The following is a 25,969-nucleotide window of genomic DNA, read 5'->3' as shown; positions in this document are numbered from 1 at the left end:
CCTATGTACAATAATATAATACTATAATACTGCTCCTATGTACAAGAATATAACTACTATAATACTGCTCCTATGTACAAGAATATAACTACTATAATACTGCCCCCTATGTACAAGAATATAACTACTATAATACTGCCCCCTATGTACAAGAATATAACTACTATAATACTGCCCCCTATGTACAAGAATATAACTACTATAATACTTCTCCTATGTACAAGAATATAACTACTATAATACTGCCCCCTATGTACAAGAATATAACTACTATAATACTGCCCCCTATGTACAAGAATATAACTACTATAATACTGCCTGTGTAGTGAGGGTGTAAGTGCTGTGAGATCAGCCCCAATTGGTTGCAGTGTGCTGTACTGTAGTCGCCCCTGACTTTGCGCTGTGGTCTGGTGATGGTGCGCACTGTGCGGCTTCTTCCTCTCCTGTGTGATGCGGTCTCTTCCCTTTCTGAGGAGTCAGATCCTCATCATACAGGACATTTCCTCTGATCCGTTACAATGTGACAGTGCAGTCTTCTGCCCTCCTGGAATAATGGCCCCGTCCTCCAATAGGATAATGGGGCGAGAGGTGGGGAGCTGTGACGTCACTCGTACACAATATCGGCGCTGCCGGATGGGCGGGGCGGTGACGTCACTTATTTCTCTCCTCTCTCCGCTCTTCCTCCAATCAGCAGACGGCTCCTCGCTTGCAGCCAATCCTGTGCGTGCGGGGGGCGGTCCCGTGCTCAGCTGGTCGGCTCCGCTGTGAGATGTTGCTCGGGGGGTCCCGGGCTCCTCTCTGGGGGGTCGCGGCCGCCTGTGCCGCCCTGCTTCTCCTCATCTTCCTCGTCAGACAGGTCCGGAGGCAGCGGAGACCCCCGAGCTTCCCCCCTGGGCCCCCCGGACTGCCGCTGATCGGGAACATCCTGGCTCTTGCCCGAGACCCGCACGTGTATATGAGAGAGCTGAGCGGGGAGCACGGGGAGGTGAGACCGGAGAAACCGGGGAGCGCGGGGGAGGTGAGACCGGAGAAACCGGGGAGCGCGGGGGAGGTGAGACCGGAGAAACCGGGGAGCGCGGGGGAGGTGAGACCGGAGAAACCGGGGAACGCGGGGGAGGTGAGACCGGAGAAACCGGGGAGCGCGGGGGAGGTGAGACCGGAGAAACCGGGGAGCGCGGGGGAGGTGAGACCGGAGAAACCGGGGAGCGCGGGGGAGGTGAGACCGGAGAAACCGGGGAGCGCGGGGGAGGTGAGACCGGGGAAACCGGGGAGCGCGGGGGAGGGGAGACCGGAGAAACCGGGGAGCGCGGGGGAGGTGAGACCGGGGAGCACGGGGGAGGTGAGACCGGGGAGCACGGGGGAGGTGAGACCTGGGGGGGAAACCGGGGAGGTGAGACCGGAGAAACCGGGGAGCACGGGGGAGGGGGGAAACCGGGGAGGTGAGACCGGAGAAACCGGGGAGCACGGGGGGAGGGGGGAAACCGGGGAGGTGAGACCGGAGAAACCGGGGAGCACGGGGGAGGTGAGACCGGGGAGCACGGGGGAGGTGAGACCGGGGAGCACGGGGGAGGTGAGATCGGGGAGCACGGGGGAGGTGAGATCGGGGAGCACGGGGGAGGTGAAACCGGGGAGCACGGGGGAGGTGAGACCGGAGAAACGGGGGAGCGTGGGGGAGGTGAGACCGGGGAGCGCGGGGGAGGTGAGACCGGGGAGCGCGGGGGAGGTGAGACCGGGGAGCGCGGGGGAGGTGAGATCGGGGAGCGCGGGGGAGGTGAGATCGGGGAGCACGGGGGAGGTGAGACCGGGGAGCACGGGGGAGGTGAGACCTGGGGGGGAAACCGGGGAGCACGGGGAGGTGAGACCGGAGAAACCGGGGAGCACGGGGGAGGTGAGATCGGGGAGCACGGGGGAGGTGAGACCGGGGGGGGGAAACCGGGGAGCAGGGGGAGGTGAGACCGGAGAAACCGGGGAGCACGGGGGAGGTGAGACCGGAGAAACCGGGGAGCACGGGGGAGGTGAGACCGGAGAAACCGGGGAGCACGGGGGAGGTGAGACCGGAGAAACCGGGGAGCGCGGGGGAGGTGAGACCGGAGAAACCGGGGAGCGCGGGGGAGGTGAGACCGGAGAAACCGGGGAGCGCGGGGGAGGTGAGACCGGAGAAACCGGGGAGCGCGGGGGAGGTGAGACCGGAGAAACCGGGGAGCGCGGGGGAGGTGAGACCGGAGAAACCGGGGAGCGCGGGGGAGGTGAGACCGGAGAAACCGGGGAGCGCGGGGGAGGTGAGACCGGGGAGCGCGGGGGAGGTGAGACCGGGGAGCGCGGGGGAGGTGAGACCGGGGAGCGCGGGGGAGGTGAGACCGGGGGGAAACTGGGGAGCGCGGGGGAGGTGAGACCGGGGGGAAACTGGGGAGCGCGGGGGAGGTGAGACCGGGGGGAAACCGGGGAGCGCGGGGGAGGTGAGACCGGGGAGCGCGGGGGAGGTGAGACCGGGGGGAAACCGGGGAGGTGAGACCGGGGAGCACGGGGGAGGTGAGACCGGGGGGAAACCGGGGAGCACGGGGGAGGTGACACCGGGGAGCACGGGGGAGGTGAGACCGGGGAGCACGGGGGAGGTGAGACCGGGGAGCACGGGGGAGGTGAGACCGGGGAGCACGGGGGAGGTGAGACCGGGGAGCACGGGGGAGGTGAGACCGGGGAGCACGGGGGAGGTGAGACCGGGGGGAAACCGGGGAGCTCGGGGGAGGTGTAACCGGGGAGCACGGGGGAGGTGAAACCGGGGAGCACGGGGGAGGTGAGACCGGGGAGCACGGGGGAGGTGAGACCGGGGAGCACGGGGGAGGTGAGACCGGGGGGAAACCGGGGAGCACGGGGGAGGTGAGACCGGGGAGCACGGGGGAGGTGAGACCGGGGAGCACGGGGGAGGTGAGACCGGGGGGAAACCGGGGAGCACGGGGGAGGTGAGACCGGGGAGCACGGGGGAGGTGAGACCGGGGAGCACGGGGGAGGTGAGACCGGGGGGAAACCGGGGAGCACGGGGGAGGTGAGACCGGGGAGCACGGGGGAGGTGAGACCGGGGAGCACGGGGGAGGTGAGACCAGGGGGAAACCGGGGAGCGCGGGGGAGGTGAGACCGGGGAGCGCGGGGGAGGTGAGACCGGGGAGCGCGGGGGAGGTGAGACCGGGGAGCGCGGGGGAGGTGAGACCGGGGAGCGCGGGGGAGGTGAGACCGGGGAGCGCGGGGGAGGTGAGACCGGGGAGCGCGGGGGAGGTGAGACCGGGGGGAAACTGGGGAGCGCGGGGGAGGTGAGACCGGGGGGAAACTGGGGAGGTGAGACCGGGGGGAAACTGGGGAGCGCGGGGGAGGTGAGACCGGGGGGAAACTGGGGAGCGCGGGGGAGGTGAGACCGGGGGGAAACTGGGGAGCGCGGGGGAGGTGAGACCGGGGGGAAACTGGGGAGCGCGGGGGAGGTGAGACCGGGGGGAAACTGGGGAGCGCGGGGGAGGTGAGACCGGGGGGAAACCGGGGAGCGCGGGGGAGGTGAGACCGGGGAGCGCGGGGGAGGTGAGACCGGGGAGCGCGGGGGAGGTGAGACCGGGGAGCGCGGGGGAGGTGAGACCGGGGGGAAACCGGGGAGGTGAGACCGGGGAGCACGGGGGAGGTGAGACCGGGGGGAAACCGGGGAGCTCGGGGGAGGTGACACCGGGGAGCACGGGGGAGGTGAGACCGGGGAGCACGGGGGAGGTGAGACCGGGGAGCACGGGGGAGGTGAGACCGGGGAGCACGGGGGAGGTGAGACCGGGGGGAAACCGGGGAGCTTGGGGGAGGTGAAACCGGGGAGCACGGGGGAGGTGAGACCGGGGAGCACGGGGGAGGTGAGATCGGGGAGCACGGGGGAGGTGAAACCGGGGAGCACGGGGGAGGTGAGACCGGAGAAACGGGGGAGCGTGGGGGAGGTGAGACCGGAGAAACCGGGGAGCGCGGGGGAGGTGAGACCGGGGAGCGCGGGGGAGGTGAGACCGGGGAGCACGGGGGAGGTGAGACCGGGGAGCACGGGGGAGGTGAGATCGGGGAGCACGGGGGAGGTGAGACCGGGGAGCACGGGGGAGGTGAGACCTGGGGGGGAAACCGGGGAGCACGGGGAGGTGAGACCGGAGAAACCGGGGAGCACGGGGGAGGTGAGATCGGGGAGCACGGGGGAGGTGAGACCGGGGGGGGGGAAACCGGGGAGCAGGGGGAGGTGAGACCGGAGAAACCGGGGAGCACGGGGGAGGTGAGACCGGAGAAACCGGGGAGCACGGGGGAGGTGAGACCGGAGAAACCGGGGAGCACGGGGGAGGTGAGACCGGAGAAACCGGGGAGCACGGGGGAGGTGAGACCGGAGAAACCGGGGAGCACGGGGGAGGTGAGACCGGAGAAACCGGGGAGCGCGGGGGAGGTGAGACCGGGGAGCGCGGGGGAGGTGAGACCGGGGAGCGCGGGGGAGGTGAGACCGGGGAGCGCGGGGGAGGTGAGACCGGGGGGAAACTGGGGAGCGCGGGGGAGGTGAGACCGGGGGGAAACTGGGGAGCGCGGGGGAGGTGAGACCGGGGGGAAACCGGGGAGCGCGGGGGAGGTGAGACCGGGGAGCGCGGGGGAGGTGAGACCGGGGGGAAACCGGGGAGGTGAGACCGGGGAGCACGGGGGAGGTGAGACCGGGGGGAAACCGGGGAGCTCGGGGGAGGTGACACCGGGGAGCACGGGGGAGGTGACACCGGGGAGCACGGGGGAGGTGACACCGGGGAGCACGGGGGAGGTGAAACCGGGGAGCACGGGGGAGGTGAGACCGGGGAGCACGGGGGAGGTGAGACCGGGGAGCACGGGGGAGGTGAGACCGGGGGGAAACCGGGGAGCTCGGGGGAGGTGTAACCGGGGAGCACGGGGGAGGTGAAACCGGGGAGCACGGGGGAGGTGAGACCGGGGAGCACGGGGGAGGTGAGACCGGGGAGCACGGGGAGGTGAGACCGGGGGGAAACCGGGGAGCACGGGGGAGGTGAGACCGGGGAGCACGGGGGAGGTGAGACCGGGGGGAAACCGGGGAGCACGGGGGAGGTGAGACCGGGGAGCACGGGGGAGGTGAGACCGGGGAGCACGGGGGAGGTGAGACCAGGGGGAAACCGGGGAGCGCGGGGGAGGTGAGACCGGGGAGCGCGGGGGAGGTGAGACCGGGGAGCGCGGGGGAGGTGAGACCGGGGAGCGCGGGGGAGGTGAGACCGGGGAGCGCGGGGGAGGTGAGACCGGGGAGCGCGGGGGAGGTGAGACCGGGGAGCGCGGGGGAGGTGAGACCGGGGAGCGCGGGGGAGGTGAGACCGGGGGGAAACCGGGGAGCGCGGGGGAGGTGAGACCGGGGGGAAACCGGGGAGCGCGGGGGAGGTGAGACCGGGGGGAAACCGGGGAGCGCGGGGGAGGTGAGACCGGGGAGCGCGGGGGAGGTGAGACCGGGGAGCGCGGGGGAGGTGAGACCGGGGGGAAACCGGGGAGGTGAGACCGGGGAGCACGGGGGAGGTGAGACCGGGGGGAAACCGGGGAGCTCGGGGGAGGTGAGACCGGGGAGCACGGGGGAGGTGAGACCGGGGAGCACGGGGGAGGTGAGACCGGGGAGCACGGGGGAGGTGAGACCGGGGAGCACGGGGGAGGTGAGACCGGGGGGAAACCGGGGAGCTCGGGGGAGGTGAAACCGGGGAGCACGGGGGAGGTGAGACCGGGGAGCACGGGGGAGGTGAGACTGGGGAGAACGGGGGAGGTGAGACCGGGGAGCACGGGGGAGGTGAGACCGGGGGGAGACCGGGAAGCACGGGGAGGTGAGACCGGGGAGCACGGGGGAGGTGAGACCGGGGGGAGACCGGGGAGCACGGGGGAGGTGAGACCGGGGGGAAACCGGGGAGCACGGGGGAGGTGAGACCGGGGAGCACGGGGGAGGTGAGACCGGGGAGCACGGGGGAGGTGAGACCGGGGAGCACGGGGGAGGTGAGACCAGGGGGAAACCGGGGAGCTCGGGGGAGGTGACACCGGGGAGCACGGGGGAGGTGAGACCGGGGAGCACGGGGGAGGTGAGACAGGGGAGCACGGGGAGGTGAGACCGGGAGACACCGGGGAGCACGGGGGAGGTGAGACGGGGGGAAACCGGGGAGCACGGGAAGGTGAGACAGGGAGACACCGGGGAGCACGGGGAGGTGAAACCGGGGGACACCGGGGAGCACGGGGGAGGTGAGACAGGGGGCAAACCGGGGAGCGCGGGGGAGGTGAGACAGGGGGCAAACCGGGGAGCGCGGGGGAGGTGAGACCGGGGGGAAACCGGGGAGCGCTGGGAAGGTGAGACCGGGGGGAAACCGGGGAGCGCGGGGAAGGTGAGACCGGGGGGAAACCGGGGAGTGCGGGTAAGGTGAAACCGGGGAGCACGGGGAGGTGAGACCGGGGAAGGTGAGACCGGGGGAAACCGGGGAGCGCGGGGAAGGTGAGACCGGGGGGAAACCGGGGAGTGCGGGTAAGGTGAAACCGGGGAGCACGGGGAGGTGAGACCGGGGAAGGTGAGACCGGGGGACACCGGGGGAGGGGACACCGGGGAAGGTGAGACCGGGGGACACTGGGGGAGGGGACACCGGGGAAGGTGAGACCAGGGGACAACGGGGAAGGTGAGACCGGAGAAACCGGGGAGCGCGGGGGAGGTGAGACCGGGGGAAACCGGGGAGCGCAGGGTAGGTGTGACCGGGGATAAACCGGGGAGCGCGGGGGAGGTGAGACCGGGGGAAACCGGCGAGCGCGGGGTAGGTGTGACCGGGGGGAAACCGGGGAGCACGGGGGAGGTGAGACCGGGGAGCACGGGGGAGGTGAGACCGGGGAGCACGGGGGAGGTGAGACCGGGGAGAAAACGGGGAGCACGGGGGAGGTGAGACCGGGGAGCACGGGGGAGGTGAGACCGGGGAGCACGGGGGAGGTGAGACCGGGGAGCACGGGGGAGGTGAGACCGGGGAGCACGGGGGAGGTGAGACCAGGGGGAAACCGGGGAGCTCGGGGGAGGTGACACCGGGGAGCACGGGGGAGGTGAAACCGGGGAGCATTGGGGAGGTGACACCGGGGAGCACGGGGGAGGTGACACCGGGGAGCACGGGGGAGGTGACACCGGGGAGCACGGGGGAGGTGACACCAGGGGGAAACCGGGGAGCACGGGGAGGTGAGACCGGGGAGCACGGGGGAGGTGAGACCGGGGGGAAACCGGGGAGCACGGGAAGGTGAGACAGGGAGACACCGGGGAGCACGGGGAGGTGAAACCGGGGGACACCGGGGAGCACGGGGGAGGTGAGACAGGGGGCACACCGGGGAGCGCGGGGGGAGGTGAGACAGGGGGCAAACCGGGGAGCGCGGGGGAGGTGAGACCAGGGGGAAACCGGGGAGCTCGGGGGAGGTGACACCGGGGAGCACGGGGGAGGTGAGACCGGGGAGCACGGGGGAGGTGAGACCGGGGAGCACGGGGAGGTGAGACCGGGAGACACCGGGGAGCACGGGGGAGGTGAGACCGGGGGGAAACCGGGGAGCACGGGAAGGTGAGACAGGGAGACACCGGGGAGCACGGGGAGGTGAAACCGGGGGCAAACCGGGGAGCACGGGGGAGGTGAGACAGGGGGCAAACCGGGGAGCGCGGGGGAGGTGAGACAGGGGGCAAACCGGGGAGCGCGGGGGAGGTGAGACCGGGGGGAAACCGGGGAGCGCTGGGAAGGTGAGACCGGGGGGAAACCGGGGAGCGCGGGGAAGGTGAGACCGGGGGGAAACCGGGGAGTGCGGGTAAGGTGAAAACGGGGAGCACGGGGAGGTGAGACCGGGGAAGGTGAGACCGGGGGAAACCGGGGAGCGCGGGGAAGGTGAGACCGGGGGGAAACCGGGGAGTGCGGGTAAGGTGAAACCGGGGAGCACGGGGAGGTGAGACCGGGGGAGGGGACACCGGGGAAGGTGAGACCAGGGGACAACGGGGAAGGTGAGACCGGAGAAACCGGGGAGCGCGGGGGAGGTGAGACCGGGGGAAACCGGGGAGCGCAGGGTAGGTGTGACCGGGGAGAAACCGGGGAGCGCGGGGGAGGTGAGACCGGGGGGAAACCGGCGAGCGCAGGGTAGGTGTGACCGGGGGGAAACCGGGGAGCACGGGGGAGGTGAGACCGGGGAGCACGGGGGAGGTGAGACCGGGGAGCACGGGGGAGGTGAGACCGGGGAGCACGGGGGAGGTGAGACCGGGGGGAAACCGGGGAGCACGGGGGAGGTGAGACCGGGGAGCACGGGGGAGGTGAGACCGGGGAGCACGGGGGAGGTGAGACCGGGGAGCACGGGGGAGGTGAGACCAGGGGGAAACCGGGGAGCTCGGGGGAGGTGACACCGGGGAGCACGGGGGAGGTGAAACCGGGGAGCATGGGGGAGGTGAGACCGGGGAGCACGGGGGAGGTGAGACCGAGGAGCACGGGGGAGGTGACACCGAGGAGCACGGGGGAGGTGACACCGGGGAGCACGGGGGAGGTGACACCGGGGGGAAACCGGGGAGCACGGGGAGGTGAGACCGGGGAGCACGGGGGAGGTGAGACCGGGGGGAAACCGGGGAGCACGGGAAGGTGAGACAGGGGGCACACCGGGGAGCGCGGGGGGAGGTGAGACAGGGGGCAAACCGGGGAGCGCGGGGGGAGGTGAGACAGGGGGCAAACCGGGGAGCGCGGGGGGAGGTGAGACAGGGGGCAAACCGGGGAGCGCGGGGGAGGTGAGACAGGGGGCAAACCGGGGAGCACGGGGGAGGTGAGACAGGGGGCAAACCGGGGAGCGCGGGGGAGGTGAGACCGGGGGCAAACCGGGGAGCGCGGGGGAGGTGAGACCGGGGGCAAACCGGGGAGCGCGGGGGAGGTGAGACCGGGGGGAAACTGGGGAGTGCGGGTAAGGTGAAACCGGGGAGGTGAGACCGGGGAAGGTGAGACCGGGGGAAACCGGGGAGCGCGGGGAAGGTGAGACCGGGGGGAAACCGGGGAGTGCGGGTAAGGTGAAACCGGGGAGCACGGGGAGGTGAGACCGGGGAAGGTGAGACCGGGGGAGGGGACACCGGGGAAGGTGAGACCGGGGGACACCGGGGAAATTGAGACCGGAGGACACCGGGGAAGGGGACACCGGGGAAGGGGACACCGGGGGACACCGGGGAAGGGGACACTGGGGAAGGGGACACCGGGGAAGGTGAGACCGGGGGACGCCGGGGAAGGGGACGCCGGGGAAGGTGAGACCGGGGGACGCCGGGGAAGGGGACGCCGGGGAAGGTGAGACCGGGGGACACCGGGGAGCACGGGGAGGTGACATCGGGGAAGGTGAGACCGGGGGACACCGGGGAGCACGGGGAAGTGATACCGGGGAAGGTGAGACCGGGGAGCACGGGGAGGTGAGACCGGGGGGATCTGCTTCTTACGTGTGGTATGAGGGTTACATTATGGTGACCGCCCCCTCTTTCTTCCCCTCAGATCTTTAGTTTAGACCTTGGGGGCATCTCCGCTGTGGTGCTGAACGGTTATGACGCGCTGAAGGAATGTCTTTTGCGGCAGAGCGATGTGTTCGCCGACCGCCCGTCGCTGCCGCTGTTTCTGAAACTAACGAAGATGGGAGGTGAGAAGCGTGCAGTCCCATGTAACGGACTTGTGCCCTGTGTGGTCGTACCCTTGTTCCAGTTTGTCTTTTTTTCTGAGATCTCTGCTTGTTGTCAGTGAACCCAAATATTTTTGTTTCCATTCTGAAGCTGAAAACTTGCTCAGATCTAAGTCTTCTCCTCGCTGAGGGTTTGTTACACTGTATCGAGTTGTGCACCAATCATCCTGTGCTCCACACTGACACATGGTGACATTTGTACCATTTTGGGTCCTGACTTGGTTTTCCAGGCCTTCTGAACGCCAAGTACGGGCGCTGCTGGACGGAGCACCGGAAGCTGGCCATCGGCTGTTTCCGCACCTTCGGGTACGGTCAGAAGTGGTTTGAGAGTCGGATCTGCGAGGAGTCAAGCTTCTTCCTGGACGCAGTGGACACGTACAAGGGCAGAGCCTTTGACCCCAAGCACCTGACCACCATCGCAGTGTCCAACATCTCCAACCTCATCCTGTTCGGCGAGCGCTTCCGCTACGACGACGGCGACTTCCTGCACATGATCGAGATCTTCAGCGAGAACATCGAGCTAGCGGCCAGCGCTTGGGTCTTCCTCTACAACGCCTTCCCCCTGATCGGCCTCCTGCCCTTCGGGAAGCACCGCCAGCTCTTCAGGAACGCCGCCGAGGTCTACGACTTCCTCCTACGCATCATCGGGAGGTTCTCCGAAAACCGCACACTGCACTCACCGCGACACTACATAGATGCGTATCTGGATGAGATGGAGAGGAGCACGGCTGATCCCGACAGCTCCTACTCCACAGAAAACCTCATCTTCTCTGTGGGGGAGCTGATCATCGCCAGCACCGAGACCACCACCAATGTGCTGAGGTGGGCCATGCTCTTCATGGCGCTGTACCCCAATATACAAGGTGAGAGCGAGATTACTGATGTCCGGCTGTTGCATCATGGCTTCTCCTCCAGAGCTGCACTCACTATTCTGCTGTTACATCGTATCTTATCCTCCAACTCTTTTATTTTACAAAATTATCAAAATTACACTCAGAAACAAACCACAATACATAAACTAAAGAAAACCAACATAGACAGACATAAAATGTGCAAAACATGCGCAAACAACTGAAAGTCCAAATCCTTTCCTTGTCCTCCACTAAGCTTGGCAGCTTAGGGTCCCCCAGCAGGAATCCACTTAAAAGAAAATACAAAGAAACATAAACCCCTCTCCCCACTCTCACTCCATTCACCCCCATTCACCCCCATTCACACCTCACCGATTTTACTAGTTTACTATTTACAATTTTACTATTTACAAAAACCAAACGAAAATAACCCTTTCCTGGCCCTCCGCCTTGAAAAAAACAAGAACTCTGCCACTTTGGCCGACAAACCTTACCTCCTATTACACAGCAAAGATTTTTTTTTTTTTTTTTTTTTTTTTTTTTTTTTTTTTCCTCTCCCACACATGGCAACAAGTTCGCAGCCTTTTTTCCCACCACCTTGCACCGCAGGTCCTACAAGTTTGTAGCCTTGTCACTGCAAAATCTGGTCCACGAAAGTTTATGGCCTTTTGATTCCACACGAAAACTCTTTCCAGGGTCCGCAGAGTCTACTTCTCCTGCCCTGCTCCTCTGCTCCTTCATGTTGCTCTTGGCATCCGGTCATCCATCCACCACCCCCCATGCACCCCCCTCCCAACCTGACTACACCCCATCCACACATTCTAACTAAAAAAACAAAAAAAACGTGTGTTATATGTTTTTCCTTTTACCAAAGCACAACCAAAAGACATTTTCCAAAACTCTCAATACCATCCCATCTACTTACGCATTAATATACAAACTAAACACAGCATTTACATACCCAAGGCCCAAGTTTGGCACCTGTAAGCCCAATATCCATTATATGTCCTGTTTTTAAAACAAAAAGCTAAGGTGGCATGCACCAGCCCACCACCAGGAAAACGGGGTTCTAGAGGCTCCATCCCTCACTAACACATTCATCCTATCCCTCAAGAACTAAGACTGTCCCTACTTCTGTCCCTATAGAAACTGTCCCTGTCTGTCCCTTCCTGGCCCTACTCTACCTAACTTATCATAACTAACTCTCTATCTGTCCCTCAGTGCCTGTCCCTCCCTGTCCCTATCTGCCCCTACTTCTGTCCCTAACACACCCAGTGAAACTTATGCTATCCCTACCCTCATTCACACGGAGCTAGCTCTCCCTTGAGTGCGTTTTTAAAAGGAGAGGCCTCTCCAAAGCCAAGAGGCCTTCCTCACACCCAACCTTTCGAACTCCAAAGAACGGACCTTCACCAGGTCACCCAAGATGTTTCCTACCACCTCATCCCTTGGGAGGGTTTTTTTCCGCGTCGTAACTAGGCACCGTGCATTCCAAGCGTGGAACCTAACCGCTGCACTGACTAGGAATAAAGTGCACGGGTCCCGGCCACCCAGGGATCTGAACGCTCCATAGGCCCATTCAGTGTAGGAGAGGGACGCCAGCCGCGGCCAACGTATGGAGGCACCCACCCTGTTGTAAACCTCTGCATTAAAGGGACAATGAAGCAGGAAGTGCTCCATGCTTTCCAGCACGTCGCCACACTCCTCACGAGGGCAACCCCGGTCATCGGAGTTCCTGCACTTCAAGTTGTCCCTTACATACAGCCTCCCGTGGAAGCAACGCCAGGTCAAGTCCCAAAACTTCATGGGGATCCGCTTAGAATTTAAAAGCCCCAGCCCGACCTCCAGATCCCGGCCTGGGCAATCCTTAAGGGCCAGGGGCTTCTGGAAATGGGTCAACAGGACCCTCCTGTCAAGGCACTGCCTCGACATGGTCCTGATTTCCCACATTCCCAGACCCCACCGGCGGATCACCTTCAGAACCGGGGTAGCGTAAGCCGGAAGATGCCCATGAGGTGTGCGTAGGTCCTTCACCCGCCCTCCTGTCTCCCATTCCTGGAAGAAAGGCCAAAGCCAACCCTTGCAGGAGACTACCCACGGAGGAGCCCTCTCTAGCCAGAGGTTAGAGATGTTAGTCTTAAGAAAGGTGTTTACTAGAAACACCACCGGGTTGACCATACCCAACCCGCCTAGTCTCCTCGTACGGTATGTAACCTCCCTCTTGATTAGGTTAAGCCTATTCCCCCATAACAATTGGAAGAACAGGCTATAGACCCGCGTCCAGAGAGGTTCCGGCAAGATGCACACACTGCCCAGGTATATCAATAAAGGTAGCAGATAGCCTTTAGCCAGGGCAACCCTTTCCCTCAGGGTTAAAGACCAACCCTTCCATTGGTCCACCTTTTGGGCGGCGATCTTAAGTCTGCCCTCCCAATTTTGCTGGGGGTAGTCCCCGGGGCCAAATTCGATGCCTAGAATTTTGGCGGTGGCCTGGGGCCCTGGAAGGGTGTCCGGGAGATCAAAACTAGGATCTCCCCCTCCCAGCCAGAGACTTTCACACTTATCCCGGTTGATCATGGACCCGGATGCCTCCGAGTAGCGCACTACCTCCGACATGACCCAGTCCGCCTCCCCTCTCGAGGATACGAACAGGGAAACATCATCGGCGTACGCCACCACCCTCAGAGAGGAGCCAGAGCCCGCCCGGTCCATCCCGACTCCCGCCAACGGTCCACGATCTACCCTCCTTAAGAAGGGATCGATCGCGAACACGTATAAAAGCGGGCTCAGCGGACAGCCCTGACGGACCCCAGAACCCACCTCAAAAGGACGACCTGACCAACCATTCACCAGCGGAAAAGTCTCAGCCCCTTGGTACAAGATCTCTAACCATTTTACAAACCTCCCAGGCAGACCATACCTCAAAAGGACGGACCAGAGGTACTCGTGGTTGACCCGGTCAAAGGCTTTCGCTTGATCTAATGACAGCAAGTACCCCTTCCAGTGACCTGCCCTACCCTGCTCCACTGCCTCTCGGACACCGAGCACAGCACTAAAAGTACTGCGGCCTGGAACAGAGCAATGCTGGGCCCCTGAAAGGAGCCGGGGTGCAAACTTCACCAGCCGATTAAACAGCACCTTGGCCAGAACCTTCCGGTCCGTATCGAGAAGCGCTATGGGACGCCAGTTCTCGATTCGGGACGGATCCTTACCCTTTGACAGAATAATGAGGGCTGACTTCCTCATTGAGCCGGGAAGAGTGCCCGAGGAGAGACACTCATTAAAGACCCCTGTCAAGAGGGGGACCAAGGAGTCCCTAAAAGTCTTATAGAACTCAGATGTTAAGCCATCCGGACCTGGCGATTTCTTGAGCCGAAGCCCATCAATGGCCAGTCTCACTTCCTCTTCCCTGATTTCTTCTGCCAAAACACCAAGAGAGGGGTCACCCCCTGGCTCAGGGATGGCTTCAGCCAGGAAAGCCGACATCCTGTCCCGATCCAGATCCTTCTTTTCCAAGAGGTGTGAGTAGAAGGATCTGACCACCTCCAGGATCCCTGATTTGGATCTGTTCAGGGACCCCGTACTGTCGATCAGTCCTGTCACCATCTTACAATTCACTGACATCTTACAGTTTCTGTAAGGGTCGGGCGAGCGGTACTTCCCGAAGTCCCTCTCAAAAACCAAGGATGTGTGCCTATCATACTGACACCTCTTGAGCAAAGATTTCACTCTGGAGATTTCCTCTCGGTCACCTCCAGTCGAGACAAGCTGCTCGAGTTTCCTCCCCAGAGCCTGGTACAAGCGGTGCCTGTTCAGACTCCTGAGGCTCGAGAGCTGACGGAAGAACCCCGCCACCCGCTTTTTGAAGATCTCCCACCACTCTGACTTACTACTACAGAGATCCAACAGCGGTACCTGGCTCTGAAGAAAATCCTCGAAGGATTGTCTCACCTCCGCTTCTTCCAGCAGGGACGAATTGAGCTTCCACAGCCCTCTTCCCATCCGAGGAGTCTCTGCAACATTCAGAGAAAAGAAAATTAGACAGTGATCGGAGAACTCCACCTCAACGGCGGACACAGCAGAAAAGATGGCGTCCTCCTTCAAAAAAAACCTGTCTATTCTAGACCTACAGCTACCCCTATGGTAGGTGAAACCTCCGTGACCTGGAGTGTGCCGGATGTGGGCATCCACCAGGCGAGCTTCACTGGCTATGCTATTCAACGCGACGCTATCATAAGCCAGGCGATCTCCGGGACCCCCCCGGTCACGGGACCTCGTAATGGTGTTGAAGTCCCCACCGAAGACCACCTGTCGGCTCGTAAAAAGAAAGGGCTTGATCCTCAGGAAGAGACATTTGCGGTCCCACTTGGACTGCGGGCCGTAGATGTTGATGAGCCGGAGCTCTTGTCCCCTCATGAAGACATCTAGGATCAGGCACCTCCCCATTTCCAACTCAGTAACCCGTCGGCATTCAACTGCTGCAGTCTTAAAAAGGACTGCCACCCCGCTATACGGCTCGGCCGCAAGAGACCAGTATGAGGGCCCGCACCTCCACTCCCTCCGTGCTTTATAGATGGCCCCCATGTCTGTTAGTCTGGTCTCTTGCAAGAATAAAATTTCTGCCTCAATCCGGGAGAAAAAATCAAAGGCCGTGAAGCGAGCCGCATCTGACTTAATGCTGGCGACATTAATAGACGCCAGCGTCAACGGGGCGAGTTCAGCCATCATGGGTGATCGAGTTGGATGGCCAATTTCTTCCCTACCCCGCTATTACCTCCTCCTGGGGAGGGGTCAGACACCTTCCTTTTCAGGGAAGCTCCCGACGTGTCCATCCCACCCCCCCCGGTGTCCTCGCCCCCGGGTTCCAGGTCTGTCCCCCCCTCAGGAGGAGCAATGCCCCCTGAGGGACGGACTCCGCCATCCCCTGAAGGACCCTCCGGTGTTGCCCCCGGCCCAGTACCCTCGTCTTGCGGTTCATCATCTGAACCCCCGAGGGCGCTGAACCGGTTGGAGAGTCTGATCAGAGGGGGGTCAGCGGGCCCTTCCGTATGCACCCTTGTGGTCGGGGGTGGGGGGGACTTTGAAGGCTTGTCAGCCTTCCTCCCCACCGCTTTGCGCTTGGCACGCCTGGTTTTGCCACCTGGTGCTGTAGGCTGCTCTTGGACATCCTCATCAACACTTTCATACTGAGAGGAATTGTCCGAGTCAGCCGCTTTCTCCTCTCTCTCCATCCTCCTGATCTCCTCACTCACCGCACTCTCCCCCAGGGCCTCAGAGGCTTTGGCCACGGGCCTGGAGGGAGGAGCAGGCATCACCCCGGTTGCCCGAGGCTCCACCTGTCCCTTACCTCCCTGGCGTTTTTCCTGCCTCCGCTGGTACGCGGGGCCCCTTGCAGCATTGCCCTTCCTCACTGGCCCCTCAGCCCTTCCCCCTTCGCCACCACCTGCCACAGCAGAAGCAGCGCCACCGGGGGTTGCCCCCCCGCGGTCTCCCCCCACCGGGCCTGTGGCGGCATTAGAGAAAGAGCGAGGGCAGCGGCTGAGAGGGTGACCCAGGTCACCACACAGGTGGCACCGAATGTCTTTGCACAAGGCAGCCAGGTGACCTACCCCACCACACAACGCGCACTTCTGCACCTTGCAGTTGGCGCTGAAGTGAGTGGGGTCGCCGCACTTGTGGCAGACCTTCGGTTGCCCCTGGTAGAAGACCAGGATCCTGTCCCTTCCCAGGAACGCCGAGGAAGGGATGTGGGTGACCGTGCCGCCGGAAACCTTCAATTTGACCATGAAGGTCCAGCCCCCCGACCAGATGCCAAACTCGTCCCTGTTCTTTTTTGGGACCTCGGTGACCTCCCCGTAACGGGAAAGCCACGTCATGATGTCCACGCCTGCGAGTGACTCGTTACATGTAACCACGGTCACTCGCTTGACGGAATTTTGGCGAGACACCGCTTGAGCCACGAAGTCTCGCCATCCGGGCTCTTCTCGCACCAGCTCGTAGTTTGACCAGAAGAGCTCAAGCCCCTCTGGCCGCACGAAGCTGACGTCGAAGAAGCGGGACGCCGAAGGGTGTATCAGGGCAAAGATGTCATTCGCCCCGAAGCCCATCTTAAGGAGGAGCTCCACCACCTTGCTCCTAGGTGGACAAGCTTCACTGCCCCCCCACCTAAGACGGACCACATTCCTTCTTGGCGGCCCCTGCCCGGCTGTGGGGAGAGACCAAACAGTCCCTCCCTCCCTTTGATTTTGGAAGGCTGCTAGGCCATGTCTCTCTATCCAGAAAGACAGGTCCACTGTCCTCCCCTCTACCATGATCGATCTTTCTCCCCTTTGGAGGGCCTCCAGGAAACGGCGGTGCAAACCGCCGTCCCCGGAGCCCGGAGGCGAGGAGACCCCCCCGGAACCACCCCGACCCCCAGCCGCGACCCCCGCATAATTACGTTGGGGCCTCGCGGATGGGGGGGCAGACGGGCCAGCCCTCCCACCACTACCACCACTTGTGCCAGCACCCTCATTCATTCTCCCGTTCACTCTTTTATTATTTCCACTCGCTCCGGCACTCACTCCAGCATTTACTGCCACATTCACACTCGCACTCACTCCCTCATCCATATCGCTCACATCACCATTTATGTCCTCAAACAGCTCTTCAAAAATATCTCCTATCTCACTCCCACTCTCACTTCCAGATAGACCACTATTTACATTAGCAGACTTGGTGTTGCAGTACCCCTGCCTGCCTGCTGGGGGCCCTGACTGGCCAGTGCTCTGCTCCTTGGAGCTGCTGGCACTGCTCCAACTCTTGTCCAAGAGTGCCGCTGCCCCTTTAAATACCTCCGAGCAGAGCGCACTCAGTACGCCCTGCCCGAGCCTGGGAGCAGCAGCAGCTCCTGGGTTCTCTGGCTCCACTTTTTTTTCTTTTTGCGGTGTCTTTGCACTGAGGACAGGGACGGCCACTGCCACCGCACCCTGCCCTCTGCTGTTCGCCCCCGCCGGCTTCCCAAGGAGCGCCAGAGCCCCCGCACCACCAGATGGAGGTAAGCGGGCTGGGGACCCCGACAACTCCCTACCGACTTTTGGGGGCACTATGCTGCTTGAGGGGGTAGGCGGGACAGGAGGCAGTGGGCCCGCCAAGGCCACGCCCCCCCCGCCGGCCGCAGCCACCCCGGGCAGAGCAGTGACCCCTTGCGAGGCCACGCCCTCCCCAGGTGACGCGGGCACAGCGGGCGGGACAGCGGCCGAGGAGGACACGCCCCCCCCGCATGCCGCAGCCTTTGCAGGCTGGGCAACACTCGGGGAGGCCACGCCCCCCTCACGGACCGTCACTGCGCCCCTGAACCCACCACTTGATGTTGGCAGGGCTGGCCACTCCCCCTCGTCGCCCAGCGGCGGCGGTGCCCCCAGCACGGACCCCTTTTTGGGTCTACGCGCCGGGGACCCCGCTCTTGCCACGGGCGCCGTCAGAGGAGCTACCAGCCCCTTGCATTTTTTTAGCTGCTGCTTCACAGCAGCCTCCACGCCCTTTCTAGGTCTCTGGACCCCCATAAGTGGACCAGACTTAACGGACCCGTGCGTGGGGGATCCAGAGACCCCAGCACTCACCGCCGGAGGTGCGGTCCTGGCTGTACCCGTGCTGAGCGCCAGGCCAGCCCCCCCTGCCACCGGGGACTGAGCCCGGACACCACTACTGCCAATACCGCCAGCGGCTGTTACACCACTGGCACCAGCACCGACCTCCATGTCGCTGCCTGAACCCTCACCGCCACCACCAGATGTGACGGTAAGGTCCAGGCACACATCACTCTCCCCGCGCCCCCGCTGCGGACCCACCACAGGGCCCGAGCCGGGGTGGGCAGCGGGTTCCATACAGCGGGACAGAGGGGCCCCGGAAAGAGGGACAAACATAAGTTTGTCAGCCACGGTGTTCTTTGGCTTGCGCTTGTTTTTTTTCTTTTTCCTCTTTCCGGTTGCCTCGTCCTCAGGGCAGACCTCATCCCCAAAGAGCAGTGTGCCAAACCGCTCTGGGGACTCGATCTGCCTCACCTGTTGTAGGACGAGGCAGCCCCCCTCACTACTACTGTCCCCACTCCCACCAGCCTCCCCCTCGCCCCCACTTTCCTCCGAGTAACTGGAGTCCGGTGGGAGAGCCACTTGCTCAGGGGCCACCCCGCTGCATGTTACCTGGGTGTTGTTGCTCACCAGGCCTTCAGGTGGGGCAGGCGTAGATGTTCCGCCATCCTCCTCTTCGTGCTCCACCTGGCAGGGGCCTCCCGACCCCCCAGGAGACCCTCCGGTCATGGCTCTAAACCGGTCATCATTTTTCAGTTTCTCTGCAAAGGGGCCGCTCCCACTCAGGATAGCCGCCCGTATCTCCTCCAAGGCCCTGATAGCCCCCTTCAGCCTCTCCACCGTGGCGGAGACCTCAGCTCGTCTCGAGGCGGGGAGCCGGTTCTTAGCCACCGCTCGTGCTCCCCTTAACTCCTCCCGGAGTTTTCCCAGCTGTTTGGCGGCCTCCTCATATTCGCAGAGGTGCGCATGGATGCGGGAGGCGTAGATGGTGGATGGCTCTCCCTCAGCTCTGGAGCCCCAGATGTTGGGGGGCTCTGCCACTGCACCTCTGCTCTGGGCCGCCACTCCTCCGGGAGGAGGAGCCGCCACGGTACCAGCTTCGGGGGGCCCGGTGTCCCGGGGCTCCTGGGTCCTGCGACCCCCTCTCTCTTGGCTCCGTCTCTTCCCCATCTCCCTGGGACTGGCTGGCTGCACCCTGGCCTCTGGATGGTGCTGAGGCCCCCCACCCCCAGCTGGCTTGCCGGAGGGTGGGAGCCAGGGGCACAGCCCCGGCGCTCAGTCCCAGGGAAAGTCCTCTTTCCTGGGAAGGGGGCAGATGGAAAGTCCTTGCAGGAAAAAACCTCCCTTCCCAGGAGCTTAGCAAGGCCCTAGCCTGCAGATGCTCAGCACAGATGCTCCTCCTCTTCCTGGGCGTGCTCTATCCTCCATTCACCTCCAGAGCTGCGCTCATTATTCTGCTGTTACATCGTGTCTTATCCTCCAGAGCTGCACTCACTATTCTGCTATTACATCACGTCTTATCCTCCAGTCACCTCCAGAGCTGCACTCACTATTCTGCTGTTACATCGTGTCTTATCCTCCATTCACCTCCAGAGCTGCAGTCACTATTCTGCTGTTACATCGTGTCTTATCCTCCAGTCACCTCCAGAGCTGCGCTCACTATTCTGCTGTTACATCGTGTCTTATCCTCCAGAGCTGCACTCACTATTCTGCTATTACATCACGTCTTATCCTCCAGTCACCTCTAGAGCTGCACTCACTATTCTGTTAGAGGAGGGTTTCAGACCAGACTCCATGTCACAGTACAGCAGAGCTGGACTCCTGGACTTTAATTGAGTAGTGCTGTAGTGTAGAGCAGGGGGGATGGCGGGAGTAGCAATCGGCTTCGGGGAAGTGTAATATGGTGACGTGTCTTTGCTTTCCCTCTTAGTTCAGGTGCAGCAAGAGATTGACCTTGTGGTGGGACCCCATCGGACCCCGACCTTTGAGGAGAGGTCGAGCATGCCATACACCGAGGCCGTCCTGCACGAGATCCTGCGCTTCTGTAATATCGCCCCCTTAGGGATTTTTCACGCCACTTCCAGGGACACTGTAGTGCGAGGATATTCCATCCCAGCGGGCACCACGGTCATCACCAACCTGTACTCCGTCCACCACGACAAGAAATACTGGATTGACCCTGAAATCTTCCGTCCGGAGCGCTTCCTGGACAGCAGTGGACAGTTTGCCAAGAGGGAGGCGTTCGTGCCTTTCTCATTAGGTGAGGGTCTGCCAGGGATGACGGTGGTTGTGAGGATGATGAGGGCGATTGCTGTTCCTTAGACTCTCCTGGATACAATGTATCATCCTAAAGCTTCTACCTTCTGATAGATCTTCGGAGAGGGTGGTTCGGTAGATGGAGAGTGTAGTAGACGCTGTGCCGCTGATCCCCGGGGGAGTGTAGTGGGCGCTGTGCCGCCGCTGATCACTGGATGGGGGAGTGTAGTGGGCGCTGTGCCGCCGCTGATCACTGGATGGGGGGTGTAGTGGACGCTGTGCCGCCGCTGATCTTTGAATGGGGGGAATGTGTAGTGGACGCTGTGCCGCCGCTGATCTATGGATAGGCGGTGTAGTGGACGCTGTGCCGCCGCTGATCTATGGATAGGCGGTGTAGTGGACGCTGTGCCGCCGCTGATTTATGGATAGGCGGTGTAGTGGACGCTCTGCCGCCGCTGATCTTTGAATGAGGGAATGTGTAGTGGATGCTGTGCCGCCGCTGATCTATGGATACGTGGTGTAGTGGCTGCCGTGCCGCCGCTGGTCTCATGAGGAGGTGTAGTGGATGCTGCGCCACCTCTGATCTCTGGCTGGGGGGGGTGTAGTGGACACCGCTGGTCTCTGGATGGGGGAGTGTAGAGGACGCCGTGCCGCCGATTTCTGGAGGGGGCTGTCTAGTGGATGTCGTGCCGCTGCTGATCCCTGGATGGGGGGAGTGTAATGGACGCTATGCCGCCGCTGATCTCTGGATGGGGGCGGGTGTAATGTACGTTGTGCCACCGCTGATCTCCGGGGAAGTGTAGTGCACACCGTGCTGCCGCTCATCTCTGAATGGGGAGGTGTAGTGGATGCTGAGCCTCCTCTGATCTCTAGATGGGGGCTGTAGTGGACGCCGTGCCGCCGCTGATCTCTGGTGGTGTAGTGGACGCCGTGCCGCCGCTGATCTCTGGCTGGGGGGGTGTAGTGGACACCGTGCTGCCGCTGATCTCTGGATGGGGGGGTGTAGTGGACACCGTGCTGCCGCTGATCTCTGGCTGGAGGGGTGTAGTGGATGCCACTGATCTCTGGATGGTGGGGGGGTGTAGTGGACGCCACTGATTTCTGGATGGTGGGGGGGTGTAGTAGACGCAACTGATCACTGGCTGGGGGGTGTAGGGGACGCCACTGATCTCTGGATAGTGTGTAGTGGACACCGTGCTGCTGATCTCTGGATGGGGGGAGGGGGTGTGTAGTGGATGCTGCAGATCTCTGGATGGGGGGGTGTAGTGGACACCGTGCTGCCGCTAATCTCTGGATGGTGGGGGGGGGGTGTAGTGGACACCGTGCTGCCGCTAATCTCTGGATGGTGGGGGGGGTGTAGTGGACACCGTGCCGCCGCTGATCTCTGGATGGTGGGGGGGGTGGTGTAGTGGACACCGTGCCGCCGCTGATCTCTGGATGGTGGGGGGGGTGGTGTAGTGGACACCGTGCCGCCGCTGATATCTGGATGGTGGGGGGGGGGGTGTAGTGGACACCGTGCCGCCGCTGATATCTGGATGGTGGGGGGGGGGGTGTAGTGGACACCGTGCCGCCGCTGATCTCTGGATGGTGGGGGGGGGGTGTAGTGGACACCGTGCCGCCACTGATCTCTGGATGGTGGGGGGGGGGTGTAGTGGACACCGTGCCGCCACTGATCTCTGGATGGTGGGGGGGGGGTGTAGTGGACACCGTGCCGCCGCTGATCTCTGGATGGTGGGGGGGGGGTGTAGTGGACACCGTGCCGCCGCTGATCTCTGGATGGTGGGGGGGTGTAGTGGACGCCGTGCCGCCGCTGATCTCTGGATGGTGGGGGGGTGTAGTGGACGCCGTACCGCCGCTGATCTCTGGACGGGGCGCTGTAGTGGACGTCGTGCCACCGCTGATCTCTGGATGGTGGGGGGGTGTAGTGGACGCCGTGCCGCCGCTGATCTCTGGACGGGGGCGGTGTAGTGGACGCCGTGCCGCCGCTGATCTCTGGATGGTGGGGGGGTGTAGTGGACGCCGTACTGCCGCTGATCACTACAGCGCCCCCGTCCAGAGGACGTCGTGCCACCGCTGATCTCTGGATGGTGGGGGGGTGTAGTGGACGCCGTGCCGCCGCTGATCTCTGGACGGGGGCGGTGTAGTGGACGCCGTGCCGCCGCTGATCTCTGGACGGGAGCGGTGTAGTGGACGTCGTGCCACCGCTGATCTCTGAATGTGGAGGTGTAGTGGATGCCGAGCCTCCTCTGATCTGTAGTGGACGCCGTGCCGCCGATCTCTGGTGGTGGGGTGGTGTAGTAGACGCCGTGCCGCCGCTGATCTCTGGCTGGGGGGGGTGTAGTGGACGCCACTGCTCTCTGGATGGTGGGGGGGTGTAGTGGACGCCACTGATCTCTGGATGGTGGGGGGGTGTAGTGGACGCCACTGATCTCTGGATGGTGGGGGGGTGTAGTGGACGCCACTGATCTCTGGCTGGGGGGGGTGTAGTGGATGCTGCTGATCTCTGGATGGGGGGGGGTGTAGTGGACACCGTGCTGCCGCTGATCTCTGGATGGTGGGGAGGTGTAGTGGACACCGTGCTGCCGCTGATCTCTGGATGGTGGGGGGTGTAGTGGACGCCGTACCGCCGCTGATCTCTGGATGGGGGGGGGGTGTAGTGGACGCCGTGCCGCCGCTGATCTCTGGACGGGAGCGGTGTAGTGGACGTCGTGCCACCGCTGATCTCTGAATGGGGAGGTGTAGTGGATGCTGAGCCTCCTCTGATCTGTAGTAGACGCCATGCCGCCGCTGATCTCTGGCTGGGGGGGGGGGTGTAGTGGACGCCACTGATCTCTGGATGGTGGGGGGGTGTAGTGGACGCCACTGATCTCTGGCTGGGGAGGGGGGTGTAGTGGATGCTGCTGATCTCTGGATGGGGGGGGGGGGTGTAATGGACACCGTGCTGCCGCTGATCTCTGGATGGTGTGGGGGGGGTGTAGTGGACACCGTGCTGCCGTTGATCTCTGGATGGTGGGGAGGTGTAGTGGACACCGTGCTGCCGCTGATCTCTGGATGGTGGGGGGGGGGTGTAGTGGATACCGTGCTGCCGCTGATCTCTGGATGGTGGTGGGGGGGGTGCAGTGGACACTGTGCCGCCGCTGATCTCTGGATGGGGGGGGTGTAGTGGATGTCGTTGATCTCTGGATGGGGGGGTGTAGTGGATGCCGCTGATCTCTGGATGGGGGGTGTAGTGGATGCCGTGAAGCCGCTGATCTCTGGATGGGGGGGTGTAGCGGATGCCATTGATCTCTGGATTGGGGGGGGGGGGGTGGTGGTGGTGGTGGTGTAGTGGATGCTGCTGATCTCTAGATGGGGGGGTGTAGTGGATGCTGCTGATCTCTAGATGGGGGGGGTGTAGTGGATGCTGCTGATCTCTAGATGGGGGGGGTGTAGTGGATGCTGCTGATCTCTAGATGGGGGGGGTGTAGTGGATGCCGCTGATCTCTGGATGGGGGGGGTGTAGTGGATGCTGTGATGCCGCTGATCTCTGGATGGGGGGGTGTAGTGGATGCCATTGATCTCTGGATTTGGGGGGGGGGGGGGGTGGTGGTGGTGTAGTGGATGCTGCTGATCTCTAGATGGGGGGGTGTAGTGGATGCTGCTGATCTCTAGATGGGGGGGGTGTAGTGGATGCTGCTGATCTCTAGATGGGGGGGGTGTAGTGGATGCTGCTGATCTCTAGATGGGGGGGGTGTAGTGGATGCCGCTGATCTCTGGATGGGGGGTGTAGTGGATGCCGTGAAGCCGCTGATCTCTGGATGGGGGGGTGTAGTGGATGCCATTGATCTCTGGATTGGGGGGGGGGGGGTGGTGGTGGTGGTGTAGTGGATGCTGCTGATCTCTAGATGGGGGGGGTGTAGTGGATGCCGCTGATCTCTGGATGGGGGGTGTAGTGGATGCCGTGAAGCCGCTGATCTCTGGATGGGGGGGTGTAGTGGATGCCATTGATCTCTGGATTTGGGGGGGGGGGGTGGTGGTGGTGTAGTGGATGCTGCTGATCTCTAGATGGGGGGGTGTAGTGGATGCTGCTGATCTCTAGATGGGGGGGGTGTAGTGGATGCTGCTGATCTCTAGATGGGGGGGGTGTAGTGGATGCTGCTGATCTCTAGATGGGGGGGGTGTAGTGGATGCTGCTGATCTCTAGATGGGGGGGGTGTAGTGGATGCCGCTGATCTCTGGATGGGGGGTGTAGTGGATGCCGTGAAGCCGCTGATCTCTGGATGGGGGGGTGTAGTGGATGCCATTGATCTCTGGATTGGGGGGGGGGGGTGGTGGTGGTGGTGTAGTGGATGCTGCTGATCTCTAGATGGGGGGGTGTAGTGGATGCTGCTGATCTCTAGATGGGGGGGTGTAGTGGATGCTGCTGATCTCTAGATGGGGGGGGTGTAGTGGATGCTGCTGATCTCTAGATGGGGGGGGTGTAGTGGATGCCGCTGATCTCTGGATGGGGGGGTGTAGTGGATGCTGTGATGCCGCTGATCTCTGGGTTGGGGGGGGGTGTAGTGGATGCCGCTGATCTCTGGATGGGGGGGTGTAGTGGATGCTGTGATGCCGCTGATCTCTGGACGGGGGGGTGTAGTGGATGCCGCTGATCTCTGGATGGGGGGGTGTAGTGGATGCTGTGATGCCGCTGATCTCTGGACGGGGGGGTGTAGTGGATGCCGCTGATCTCTGGATGGGGGGGTGTAGTGGATGCTGTGATGCCGCTGATCTCTGGGTTGGGGGGGGTATAGTGGATGCTGTGATGCCGCTGATCTTTGGCGCTTTGTTTTGGCAGGCCGGAGGAACTGTCTGGGGGAGCCGCTCGCCCGCATGGAGCTCTTCCTCTTCTTTTCCGCTTTTCTACAACGATTTCATCTCAGTTTTCCACTCGGATTTATTCCAACCCTGAAGCCGAAGCTGGGGATGACGCTGCAGCCGCACCCGTACACGGTGTGTGCTGAGAGGCGGTGACCCCCGGGGACTACGAGGACACTACCCTCATCATCTGCTCAGACTGGGCCTGGAAGCTCCGGGAGCAGTGGATCCCAGGAGGGAGCAGTGGATCCCGGGTCATAGATTCAGTGCCTTTTTAAAAAATATTTTATACATAAAGACATTCTAAACGTTGCGCTGTTGTTACCTTATATTGATAAATCCCTGAGGCAATGTGCCCACGTTGCAGAAATGCTGCGGAAATGTCCGCAACTCCCGGCCGCGGATAAAGCACAAGCGTTTTTAGCTTGCAGAATGCTTGCACTTTTCCCAGCAATTTGAAGCATCACTTGGAAAGGTGATTGACGGGTTGGTCACACACAGTATAGTGCTTGACGAGTGTGACCACCTTTTTACTATTGAGGCTGCCTATGCGGCATCAATAGTAAAAGAATGGTAAAAAATAATAAAAAAAAAAATAGTATCCTCACCTCCCGCCTCTCAGCCACGCTGCTGGCAACGTCTGCTCCCAGTGATGCCTTGCGACATTGACCTCTGAGCATCATGTGAGACGTCATCAGAGGTAACGCGCGCAATGCATCCCTGGGAACGGAAGATGCGGGCAGCGTGGCTGAGAGGCGCCAGAAGGTG

General features: G+C 62.7%; 1 protein-coding gene across 2 annotated transcripts; it reads left to right on the top strand.

Annotated features, from left to right (window-relative positions):
• The first annotated feature begins 702 nt into the window (after window positions 1-702).
• On the top strand, window positions 703-25,514 carry CYP2R1 (cytochrome P450 family 2 subfamily R member 1). 2 transcript variants are annotated; one of them, XM_073550742.1, is made up of 5 exons: window positions 703-985; window positions 9,510-9,651; window positions 9,921-10,553; window positions 20,040-20,369; window positions 25,182-25,514. In XM_073550742.1, the coding sequence occupies exons 1-5, from the start codon at window positions 770-772 to the stop codon at window positions 25,355-25,357; spliced, it is 1,497 nt and encodes a 498-aa protein (XP_073406843.1). In that variant the 5' UTR covers window positions 703-769; the 3' UTR covers window positions 25,358-25,514. The 2 variants fall into 2 exon arrangements, with proteins under 2 accessions (XP_073406843.1, XP_073406842.1); XM_073550741.1 differs by having other exon boundaries at window positions 703-1,018.
• Window positions 25,515-25,969: the final 455 nt, after the last annotated feature.

Source organism: Dendrobates tinctorius, unplaced genomic scaffold, assembly GCF_039654945.1.
Source record: "Dendrobates tinctorius isolate UK_male_01 unplaced genomic scaffold, ASM3965494v1 ptg000168l, whole genome shotgun sequence".
NCBI classification, from domain to species: domain Eukaryota; kingdom Metazoa; phylum Chordata; class Amphibia; order Anura; family Dendrobatidae; genus Dendrobates; species Dendrobates tinctorius.
The sequence above is the reverse complement of the archived record's forward strand: the minus strand, read 5'-3'. Positions and strand labels throughout refer to the sequence as shown.

Excerpts from the sequence above, each read along its gene's own strand:
- CYP2R1 (XM_073550741.1), top strand. The coding sequence starts at position 770 with ATGTTGCTCGGGGGGTCCCGGGCTCCTCTCTGGGGGGTCGCGGCCGCC. Across the intron at positions 1,019-9,509 it reads AACCGGGGAGCGCGGGGGAG|ATCTTTAGTTTAGACCTTGG; the intron begins GTGAGACCGGAG and ends TCTTCCCCTCAG. Across the intron at positions 20,370-25,181 it reads GTTCGTGCCTTTCTCATTAG|GCCGGAGGAACTGTCTGGGG; the intron begins GTGAGGGTCTGC and ends TTGTTTTGGCAG.